This window comes from Etheostoma spectabile, chromosome 3, assembly GCF_008692095.1.
Source record: "Etheostoma spectabile isolate EspeVRDwgs_2016 chromosome 3, UIUC_Espe_1.0, whole genome shotgun sequence".
NCBI classification, from domain to species: Eukaryota; Metazoa; Chordata; class Actinopteri; order Perciformes; family Percidae; genus Etheostoma; species Etheostoma spectabile.
In genome coordinates this window covers 5836403-5848397 of record NC_045735.1, presented here as the reverse complement: position 1 = coordinate 5848397, position 11995 = coordinate 5836403, and the positions used below count along the sequence as shown (strand labels likewise).

Sequence of the window (11995 nt, the reverse complement as noted above, 5' to 3'; positions counted from 1 at the left end):
ATGCAGATTCTATGTACAAATATAAATCCCTATTTATATAGGAAAGTGATTACAGATTGGTTTAGAATTGAAGATTTATATCAATGTGGGAATTAGCTCAAATGGTAGAGCGCTTGCTTAGCATGCAAGAGGTAGTGTGCTTGATACCCTCGTTCTCCAGAGGACTTTAGAATGTGTTGAATAGAATTCTGAAAGAAAAGAATTCTTGACTTGTTTTTGTTTCAAGTTGCTTTACAACTGAAACTATAAATTATGGGGTGGTGATATGACACAAGGCTTTGGTGTGGGAGACCTGGGTTTGATTCCCACTGGGAACATTAACCAATGTGTCCCTGAGCGAGACACTTAACCCCGAGTTGCTCCAGAGCCGTGCAACCTCTGATATATAGCAATTGTAAGTCACTTTGGATAACAGCGTCAGCTAAATGTAATTTAATGTCACCTATAAGGAACAAAAGTGATAGCTTCCAGTGGATATGAATACTCAAACAACTGCAAATAGGCTTTATAAGTTTTTAAATATGTATTTCTATTTCTAAACCTCTAAGCAGCAGATATACCACTTTGACCTCTGCGTCCCTCTTCAGGGCCTGCTTTCAAGTGTATGACAATACACACAGTATCCTTGGTCTTTCATGTCACCGAGTTCAGTTTACCCTGAAAGACATTTGGAAAATTTTAATAAAGGTTTTGTTTTTGAAGATGTATTGTTGACACCAGTGCATGGTTGTTTTATGAGGCAGTTTTAATTCCTAATCCTGATATCCTGCACTGGTTGTGCAAACCATTTTATTTATTTACAGACCTGAACAATGCCTGAAAAGTATTTTTGCTTTAGTCAAGATTTATCCCATGAAAAAATTTTAAAATCAATTTTGCAGAGCATTTATGTAGCTTATAATAATGGAACCTATGTATGACCTAATTATAATTAAACAATAGCCCTTCTAATGCATGTTGGGGAAAAATGAAGAGATCATTTAAGTGAAATTAAACACTTTTTATCTTTATCTGTGGAAAAAATGGAATTTGACTTTATTTTAAGAAAAAAAGGTTAATGTCTTGGGTCCCATTAACATATCAAAATGCCTCGAAGCAGGTTATTCACATGCAAACACAATAAAGATAACACGGTTGACAAAAGATATGAAAATCTTTACAGCTGAGAACATGATTACTGGGAAAGTTTATTTTTCTTCACATTTCGTACGTGTCTCATATTGAGATTCTAATTCATTATTTTAAAATACTAACTAATTATGTTAAGATACAAAGACATTATTTTGAGACATTAGGTCATTTTCTTAGATATCAATTTAATTATTTTGAGATACTATCATTATTGTGAGATAATACATAATTTTTGTTGAGATACTAGCTCATTATTTCTGAGATACTAACTCATTATTTTGAGATACTAGCAGCTAACTCATTATTTCGAGATACTTACTCGTCATTATTTTAAAAATACTAACTAATAGCAATGATTTAACTTCCATATATATGTAATTTCCTACTGGAAAGTTTCACGTGATGGGATTTTGCCGGAATTACCTAGCTACCGGCTTCCGGAAAGGTTTTCCGTCCGTCCGGCTCTGCGGACTCAAGGAGAGAAAGGTAACGCCACAGTCCTGAGCTAAATTGATTATTAAAATGCTCAAATATACAGATAGGTGTCAATTCGCTATTTTATAGAGACTTTGAAAGGACAGCCAAATCTATGTTTTGCCTTTTAGTGTGGAGATTTACTTAGCTGTGGTGACTTTCTTCAATGGTTTCTGCTGATGGTGTGCCTGCTGTGTTTTCAGGGATTGGCTAGCTAGCTGGTTTCTAGCATTCAATGCTAATGCTACGTGGGTGTTCTTTCTTCACTTTAGCTAACGTTAGTCCAGCTAGCAAACACACTACAATAGACAGCCAAAAGGAGTCCTTACTCGTGGAAAGCTACGAAATATCATATATTGTGTGTGTAATATATTATATTTAATAAGCGACGCATAGACTGTCGCATCACAATGTTGTTGTGTTTGCCGGTTAACGTAATTTCTGCTGCTAGCTAGCCAACATTTTGCTAGCTAGCTAGCTACAGTGGCTTTATAGGTAGCAGTAGGTTAAATCACTCTGTGTGTTGAAGCCGTGTTTTGCCCTGGTACCAGCCTCCTAGCAGAAAGTGATGAGAATTGTGTAACGTTCCTCAGATTTGTCTGTTGACAGTTGTGATTGTAAATAACACGCACACTGATAACTTGATACCTGAAACCATGTGATGGCAATGCAATGTTGATACCAGCAATTTGAAACCATTTGTATCAGGCAGTAGCTAAATTATTACAGGTGGTTAAAATATCTGGATGTGCCTGTTCATGCAGCATGGTTTCTCTGTTTAGGAATCAAACAAACGTTACTTCTCTAGTAAGACATGCATAACGTAAATTATAATCAGAATGAGATTTATTGCCAAAGTATGTATTCGCTTACATGGGCTTTCCCTTTGTGTGTTTGGTCCATACGATAAACATGATAATAGAATAAACAATAGAGCAAAGTACTGCAACAGCTAAGGACATACGTTTGGAAAATATTACAATAAAATATGTACAATGTAACTGTTTAAGGCTGAACGGTTTTGTGCAGGGTGTGTACAATATTAATCTGGTTGTGCAAAAGTTCACAGTATATATAAGTTGCATGTATAAATTGTAGACTTGTAGGGTTGTAGACTAATTTAACAGGATAGTTGTTTTGAACCTTGAAGCCTGTGTGACACATTCATTAGGCCTTGATGAGTTGGTTGACAGGTTCGCGGTGCCTTCAGGTTAGCCGCTGGAATAGAAGTTATGCTGCATGCGAACTTGGTAAATGTGGGATTTCAGATCCGCACCCCCTGTAATGCTTAGATGTAAACGAAGTCGTCTGACTCATTCTGGTTAGTGGCTTGTTACGGTAACGTTACTGATTGTCACGACACCGCTATTGCAGGAATGTACAAGCTACTAAGCGGTAGCCACCCCCTTAGCTTGACAATTATCTGGGTTAGTATTCCCATTCATTGACACGTCCTCCGTCCGGTCTGTCTTCATTGTTGACTCCTTAAAATGGCGTTTGTTTAGTATGGTAATGTTTATGATTTACATTAGTATGGTAGGTGGCAGTTGTCATAGCCGATATCGGCTGAGGCGTGGCTGGCATGAAGCCGGCAACTGGGGTGTGCATCGCGCCAATAGCAGGAGAAACCACGTGGTAAATTCAGATTGGGCCTAGGAAAGTTAGCAACATGGCTAACAGCACAACATACAGCAGCACGTCTTCACAACCATAGTTGTATGTGTTTTGGCATGACCGAGCGTTTGAGAGGTTATTCGAAACCCCATGCAAATAACTGTCGTCTTGTCGTCCGCTGTGTGTTTGTGTGAGTACTAGACAGGCAGACACGCCCCTGTGGCATAGGAGAAGTGTCCCACAGGTTTAGCAGACGAAACACCGGCGTTTTACCAATGCATAGTTAGCTTTGTATGAGCGTCGCAGTTGTCTGTTGACACTGTCAAAGTGTTTGTTTAAAGGACGACATGTTTAAGCTTTTTGTTGATCACTTCACCCTGCTTGCTGCGGCAGGCATGAGGCTGATGTTGAGGGCTGGCAACATGTGACCTTAGCCGAGAATGTGGATCCAAAATGGATGCAGTTTCTATGCATGTAACGGGCACCACAAAGCTAATAGAGGTAGATGTCTATCTACAAACATGTATCATTGTTTATCATTCACCAGCCCAGAATCAGCCCAAATAATATGCAATGACCTCACCAATGCTTTATTCAGTGTGAATGAATTAAACTAATAGCAGAAGTGCAATCACATGACAAATGTATGTTTGTCAGAACCAGACTGTCACAGTTTGCCAGACATAAGGTCACTACTGAGCTTCCTGTTGGGAATCTTGTAAAAATAATGAAAAATAATGAAAATAAAAATGAAGTTACAGGAGTTACTGAAAGGAAAAATTAGGCGGAGTAGACTTTTAGCAGAAGCTGAGGAATCATTTTGTGTCTGTGCATTATAAGTAACCATGTCCAATGTATGGCATATGCAAAGTATCTTCAATTGGTTCAGACCACCAACTCATAAAGCCACTGACTCGTGCATTATTTTCACTGAATTCACCAGGCAGTAAAGTTTGCTCAGTTCTCAAAGTATTTCAGTAAGCAGTAAATTAGCCAGTGAGTCTAGTCTGTGTGCGGACCATGGGGAACTCACAGTGGCTACACTCTCTATAGGTGACATGACAGGCAACTTCTTCAGCAAATTTAGCCCAAGCAAATGTTCTCCGTTTCCTCCTTAGCAGGTCAGGGGAGTGCATGCAGAGGCTTATGCAACAGTTGAAGGAGCATGTTTCACTAGCAGTGTTGCTGGTGGCTGTACCTCCACAGTACTGCAGATTAGACCAGCTCAATTGACTAGACTGCGGTTGGAATAAGTTGTGGGTGCCTTGCATTAGCTTACTTTTCCATAAAACACAGATTCTTGCAGAAATGGTGGCCACTGCGGTACCGCACTTTGCTAGTTCTGTAGTGCCGCTGTAGTGTACTGTTTTCACAATTTGTATTGGTCACTGCAGACTAACCATTGACAGTGTGCATCACTGGGCCAGTAATTGTTTAAGAAGCCGGCCACGTCTCTACCTGAAGGTAAAGCATTCCCCCAAACATCTCAAGATTTTTAATTTGTAACATCAAGTTAAAATCTGTTATCTTTTTGTCTTCTTCTGTTTGGTTGTTGGCATAGTAGTCATTGTAACCATGGTGATTACAACCACTTCTGCAGCGTGATTTCCATGGTGATTTCCTCTTCTTTGAAAAAACACCCAGACTCATCATGACTCAGGCTTTTTACACTGCTGCTTGCTGTGTGTGTGGGGACAAGTGTGTATCAGGGAAAATAGGTGAATGTGTGTCTCAGCGAGGGATAATGTAGGCTTCAGCTATAAATACCAAGTCTGTCACCATTGCAAGGACCATATAATGTAAAGATGATCACAACAGAATCATGAAATTACCCTTCAGTCAGTGAAAAAAGTCTGCATACTTTTAATTTCAATTTGAAAAAACACTTCATATAAAACTTTATGTAGGCTTTGTTTCTTTAATTGATCCAATACATTAGATTTGTATCATTGCCAGTAGTTGCCTGATTAAATTGATCTTATATCAACATGCCCACTATTGTGTCAAACACAGTTTCTTAATCACTAGCATAAACTTGTAACATTGCAAGTTTTTAAACCTGATACAAACCTACAATATAATTCAAATGTGCACAATTCTAAGAACGGTGTTGATGTAATGGTCTCCACTTTAGGCAACAGCTATACTTGTATCACAAAACCCATCAACTGTCTGTAATATACTCTTCTCAATGTTTCAGCCTTTACGCTGTTGTCTGTTTGTTACATAGTCACTTCTTTGGTTGAAAAAGATTAGGTTATTTTGGACGCTGTAAAGTATTTGGAATGTGCCATTAGCCAATATGCACATTGTTAACAAGGTTTCTCTTACTGTCTGTCTTTTAGGAAAAAAACGTTCCTTAGTGTAACTACAATTAGGACCTAAAACAATTCATAAATGTAAGTATACATATGAGCTGTGACTATTAACAAGTAATGCGAACCTTGGGTTGAATTTTCCAGTTAAATCTGAATTTAACTTCAACACTAAACACGCTAATTTCATTTTATAAAGACCTATTCAAGTAAACCTTTAACCATTCTCCAAAAACACAATGTACCACATTCCACTCTATCCTTTCTGCTACATGTTGTACTACATTGTTGGCCATTGGGCCTCACTTGTGTGGTACTGAATGTGACAATTCACCTTAGATCCATTTAACCCCTGTTCTCTCCATCAGTTTTGTGCACAGGTCCACATCCGCCTCCCCATGCAGAACTCCATGAAATGAATAAAGCACCACAGCCCATAACAGGACCCCCCTCCATCCCCCACCCTGCCCCCTCCCCCGGCCTTTCACAGGTAAGGAACTCTGCTACTTAACTTTGTTTCTCAAAGAAAAAGGGCTATTGTGACAGTGTTTGCATTAGGGCCAGAGAAAATCCATTCGCATAAGTATTAGTGATGATATTGACAACATTAATATAGTCAAATGAGGCCCGCCACAGTTCATAATGAACCAAAGATATATTTACACTTCTTGGGGTGGCAGTCCACTTTGTCTGCCCCTGGGATTTAACTCGGCGGGTCAGGGACAGCCAGTCAGTGTGGGAGGATCCCCTTGTCTGCGCCTTTTCTCTCTGCGGGGAGGTACAGCTGTCAACCAGGGCGCACAGGCCTCTGTGTGTCAAGGGTCAGCGGTGGTGACGGCAGCCTACCCAACCTGTTTTTGAGACACAGACGCGTCTAGTTTACCGTGCTTTGTTAGTGTGACTTTTTGCCTTGGCATCACCATTCACATCTAGAGACAACCCTTAGGACACACTGTAATCAGTATGCTCTTCCTGCTAGAATATTACAATATAATGTAATGCACACTGACTGACAACAACAAAACAAACGGCTACTTCAAGTCGTCTGCAGGGTCACCAACGGGTGATTTGACTCATCGACTTTCAGGGGGCAGTCCTGCTTTGTGTGCATGTAAGGAATAGCGCATTGCAATATAATGTACTTTCTGGTAGAGTGGTCACAGCAGCCACAAGCAATTCTTTGGTATTTTGTGATTCCATGATGTGGAAAACACAAGACAGTAATTAGGTTTTACAGATAGTAAAAATGCAGTCAACTGTAAAACTTGGAATATTGTGAAAAGGCCGAACTATGGATACAGTTTAGAAAGAGTTTTCCCTACCATTCAAAGTATTATTTTTTTTTTTTAAGAGAAAAAACTATGCTGCTATGTTTTGTCGTCATTTACAGGCATGGTGCTTCTGTCCTCCACTCTCTGTGTTTGTGTTTCACAGAGGGAAGGGCTTCGCTCCTTCACTCACACGCACACGTCATGTCAAAAACAATGGAATGTTTTCATTTGTAATGTGAAGTTCCAATGTAAAAGCATCTTATTTTATGAAAAGTGGAATCTTTTGTTACATCAAGTATATTACATTCTGAATGAAATGGAAAACAAATAAGTGGAAAATAAAACCAAATCTGAAAAAAATTCAAACTGATTTCATAAGACCTTATTCAACCATGCAGCAGACAGTCGCTCAACATAGTCGTTCTCCATAGTGATTAGTGAGAGTATCAGAAATATCTACTGCCATGTTTATGAGTGCTGAATTATCCGTTTACAGCATTGCCATCACATTGTCAGTTGCCATTGTAGCTTGCAACGTCTTCATTGTTCATCAGGCCTATAACAACTCCCCATGTTCTTCTTTAAAACAGGTGTATAATCCAATTCGGAAAGTTTTTCCTTCTGTTTTTAAATATTTTGAAGTGGGGTTGTATTATCCATAGACAGTCTATGTACATACAATAGATGCCCCCAGTTTGGAGAAGCAGAACGGATGCCGATATTGTGAAAAAGCAGAATAATGTGACGACAAATATCGGCCTGTGTATCTGTGCACTTGTTGACCGCTTACTACTATTCTGCCTCCCTCTATTTCTGTTGTGTCCCACTTTTCTGCTGTTGATATCACTTCCTGTCTCTTGCAGCCCTCATTCACCCCTGGGCAACCCCCTTCTGTTGTGTTTGCCTCCCCACCGCCTCCACAAATGAACCCAACACCACAGCCCCGACAGGTAGGCTGACCACTGCTCACCTTACCCACTACTATGGTGGACTTGGCTCTTCCAGTTTTTGGTGCATGACAAATGAAACATTTGTATTGTATAATTCCTAACCCCCACTTATATTAGATGAGTGACGGACAAAATCCCACAAGATTAAAAAGTTGGCATAGAGTGTGTCAAGGTCTTATAGTTCTCCTGCAAATGTGCCTGTCTGCAAGTTTGCCTTAATTGTTGCTCACTGCAAATCTTATCAGTGGAAAACATAGTGTACAGCTTCTTGAATCCATCTGTTAAAGTTGTAGAATGCCTGCATGTCTGCCTATTTCTTACCAGTTCTGCACCTTCTTTTTACCGGTCAGTGTCAACATGTCCTTTGTACTCTACCTCACACAATACCACTGCTTAGTATGCAACATGCTCACACTAAGCCTATCTACTTGGGCTTTAATTTGTGTATTCCCACCAAACTCTCACGGTTCCATTGTTTTTTGACTGTCTGAACAACAGTGTTATGTTAGCCTCTAGGTGCAGAAGTGGAAGATGCCTGTCAGTGGAGAGTGAAGCATGGATCTTGTGCTTTGGTCTTTAACCTCTGTCCTATCTGCCTCTCCTCCTCTAGTTTGCCCCAGGGCCCCGACCTATACACCAACAGGTACTAACAACAGTCTTAACGCAAGGGGAGGGGGTTCTTAAATCTTAATTCCATGAAATGATACACAAACAATTCTGATAAACTCAAATAATATAAAATAAACTAGCTTGATGGCATATAATTTTATTTACTAGTTATACATATGTAACACTGTCATGCTATTTTTAGAAAAGGTTTTTTTATTTCACCTACTGTAGCTGGGAATGCAAGTGCCTGTCAATTATAGCTGTAGCTAAATATAAGTGCGTAATAATATCCTCTGTACAGCTATACCTAAAAACAGATGTTTCACTATCCTATAAACATTTTCAGAGAAAGTGATTTGAAGTTTGATATCAAAACAAACTAATGAGAAACAGTCTGTTTCTCTCTCTTTGTTGAAAACGGTAAACATCTAGGTGATCAATGCCAATCTTCCTGTTATATTTCTTAAGTTTTAGATTGCGTCTCATTAAAGAGTAACTAGACCTAGTATATTTGGATTTACTGCTCTACCTATTATCTGCATGCTGCTTGTTAATTCACTGCTTGGCTCAGAACTGACAGTTTTCTGGGTGCTTTGCTCTAACTGAATGTGGTGCTCTCTTTTTCTCAATCCTTCTATTCCCACCCTTTTTTTGCTTCCATTTGATTTGTCTTTGTGTGATCTGTGTTTGCGCTGCTGAAGGGAAGCTTCAGGTCGCTGCAGGTAACTCAGTGTCCTCTTTCTTCCAGTTTCACCTGCACTTTTTTCACTATCTTAAGGAGTGCATATGTATGTGTCTAATATTTGGCAGTGTTGTGCTTTGTTGGCTTGGTGTCATTTTGCTGGCTATAGTGGTTAGGTCCGAGGTCAGCAGCAGAATGTCAATGAGGAGGCTCTGAATGAACCAGCATTAGCTGCTTTATCTCTTCAGGCAGGCAGGGCCGATATGTTTCCAGTTGGAGGCTAGCCATAGAGTCACAGACAAACTATGAGCCTAGCTATTAGGTTGGACAAGCTAGTTCCACTTGGTCCAAGAGATAAAATCATACAAGGGCATGGGGGATGGTTTTTATCTCGGCGTTCTCAGAAAGGTAACTAATAATTACTTTATTTGTCTTTCTCTCCTAACCTTATTTCTATCCCATTCCTCTTCCCACGTTGTCCTGTGGCCTCTCTTTTGTCTTTCCCACTATTATCTACATATTTTTTCTGTCCTCAATCACTGTCTCCTCTCTAGCCCTATTACACCAACAGGGCTAGCCTGCCTCCCAACAGTGGGCCTCGGGGTGTCCCTCCGAGCAGCGGCCCACGGCCCGTGACGCCTACCCATGTCTACCAGCCGGGCCCTGGCTCCCAAATGATGATGATCCCTGGGCAGCAATTGCCCTTCCCCAGCTCACCACAGGGACCCGCCTACTTTATACCGGGACAGGTAGGGGGCACAGACTGGGGCATGTTTAAGTAGCTGCCAATTTTTTTTTTTCTAAGCGAAGGTTCATGGTATGGAGATGACAGTTAACATGACACACTCCACCAAAGCTTGGCTCATATAATCTCTGTAATATGGAACTTGTGTTGTGTTTGTCTTAGTTTGAAAAAAATCTGTAAACATATTCAAAAACATTGATTAGTACCTTTTTTTAAATTGCCTAAATCTGTGTAATGTGAAGAGAGGGAAAAGCGTCTTGTTGTGCAAGCCTATGTTTGTACTCAAAATTTATAATGCTCTTAAGACTGTATCTGATGATATTGTCCTGTCTTTCCTGCTCCCTCTTCTTTGTTTCCTTTAGTACCGGTCAGCAACCTACGTGGCCACACCCCAGCAATACCCAGTCCCAACAGGCACCCCAGGCTTCTACCCAGGCACGAGCCCCGCTGAATATGGTACTTATGGTAAGAGGCTCTACCTGGGGCCTCACCTGAGCCACTCACACACAGAGACACTTAGCAAGGTTGTTTGTGACTGCGTTGCTCTGGAAGTCCAGACTTTCTCCATCTGCTGCCCTGTTTTGGCCTACTCCTAAGCTTCCTGTTTGGTTTTGAATTTCACTTTACATCAATGTTTTCAGAAGAACATTTGTCTTTCTTTGATAAATCAGGCTTATTATGTATTGTTCTTAATTTTGGCCTTCTTTATCTCAAGTCAATCCCTCAAGTTTCGTCAGTTCCTCTGATGCTTCTTGTTGCTCAGGACTAGTTAATATGAAATGAGAAGTAATTGACCAGCTGGTTTAGAGGCTGGAAAGAAATATTGTACCTTCTCAGAATCTGTATCCAATCATGCACACACCCATAGCTGCTCTGCTTTAAAAAAGATGAAGTAGAAAAATGTGTTTAGTTTGTGTAAGTTCCTTAGAACCAAATAGCAATGACATTTCTCTAGACTGACAATTGCAGTCTAGAGAAATGCCACAGTCACAGTCACACAGGAAGAAATCAGCAGAGATGACTTTCTTACCATCCAACATAGAGCATATGACCATAAGGAAATGCAGCTATGAGACTTGTGTTGTCACAGAGGGGTGTGGCTGCATTTTGAAAAATGTTATAAGAAGCTGACTATTGTAGTCAAAGCAGGTTGAACAAAAGAGAAAAAGCATGTCAGCATAACTAACATCTGTATTGAACATCCCAGATTAATGTCCCGAATGTAACCGTAACTCAAAGAATGTAGCTATCCTAGTATTTTACTTTGTGTTATTTATTCCAAACAACTCTGTTATTATATTACTTCACATCTACTGCTAAATACAGTAGCACTACATATGTTTGCTGTTGATCCCATGTGTTGTCACACCCTCTAGAGGTAGATGTGTGTCATTACATCACAAGAAATGATGATGCCCTGAAAACAAACTTGCTGACCCACCACCAGCAGGCATCTGAACTACGTGTTGTCTTTGTTTAAACTGTAGCTCATCAGCAGTAGAATGCACTGGCCTGAATACAGGACTGCAAACACACAATTCTTTCTATCAGGCTTTCCATGTCCTGCCCTCTGCACAGTGTATGTAGGCTGGGTTAGGGTTACATCTATAAAACATTACATTAATAGATGGACCAGATATTCCTAACACATTGTTAAGCGTTACTAGTTAGTTTGTAAACCGTCTATAAACAGTGTCTGGATGGTTATTATAAAGTTGCAACAGATGACAATAATACCTTGTCAAATAGTTAATAAATACTTTGTAAATCATCTGTAAACATTTCGTGGATGGCTATTGTAAAGTTGCGACTGATGTTTTTAATAGTTAGTTATTGGTTAGTAAGTGCTTGGTAAAGCAAGGATACATTTTAGCCCTTAATTAAATAATATTAAAATTTAACCTTAATTTATTCAGGGAAGGTTCACGGAGAGGCAGCCTCTCTGTTTGCAGGAATGCCCTGATCACATTCAGACAGCTACGCATTCAGACCTGGAAGCTGCCCAGTACAACCAGTCTGATCTGCTGGCCACTGAGCAGCTCCACTGGAGCGGTTGGAGTTAAGGGCCTTGCTCAAGGGCATCTCAGTGGTGGTAAAGAGGGAGGGACATTTTGACTTTCCCCACCCAGATTTTATCCTGTCGGTCTAGGCTATACACGCATCCATATACACAGACAGACAGACAGACAGACAGACAGACAGAC

At 40.2% G+C, this 11995-nt stretch overlaps 1 protein-coding gene across 8 annotated transcripts in view; it reads left to right on the top strand.

The window, feature by feature from the left end:
• The first annotated feature begins 1586 nt into the window (after positions 1-1586).
• eif4g1b (eukaryotic translation initiation factor 4 gamma, 1b) overlaps positions 1587-11995 on the top strand; it is a 36174-nt gene continuing 25765 nt past the window's right edge. For 2 of the 8 annotated variants that reach the window (XM_032504681.1, XM_032504672.1), the window contains exons 1-8: positions 1587-1618; positions 5567-5618; positions 5903-6024; positions 7669-7755; positions 8366-8398; positions 9066-9086; positions 9601-9795; positions 10154-10247. In XM_032504681.1, coding sequence (XP_032360572.1) covers positions 5950-6024; positions 7669-7755; positions 8366-8398; positions 9066-9086; positions 9601-9795; positions 10154-10247 — 505 coding nt within the window. In that variant the 5' untranslated portion in view covers positions 1587-1618; positions 5567-5618; positions 5903-5949. Of the gene's footprint in view, positions 1619-5566; positions 5619-5902; positions 6025-7668; positions 7756-8365; positions 8399-9065; positions 9087-9600; positions 9796-10153; positions 10257-11995 lie in introns of all 8 variants that reach the window. The other 6 variants (XM_032504662.1, XM_032504645.1, XM_032504690.1 and 3 more) reach the window with 5 other exon arrangements.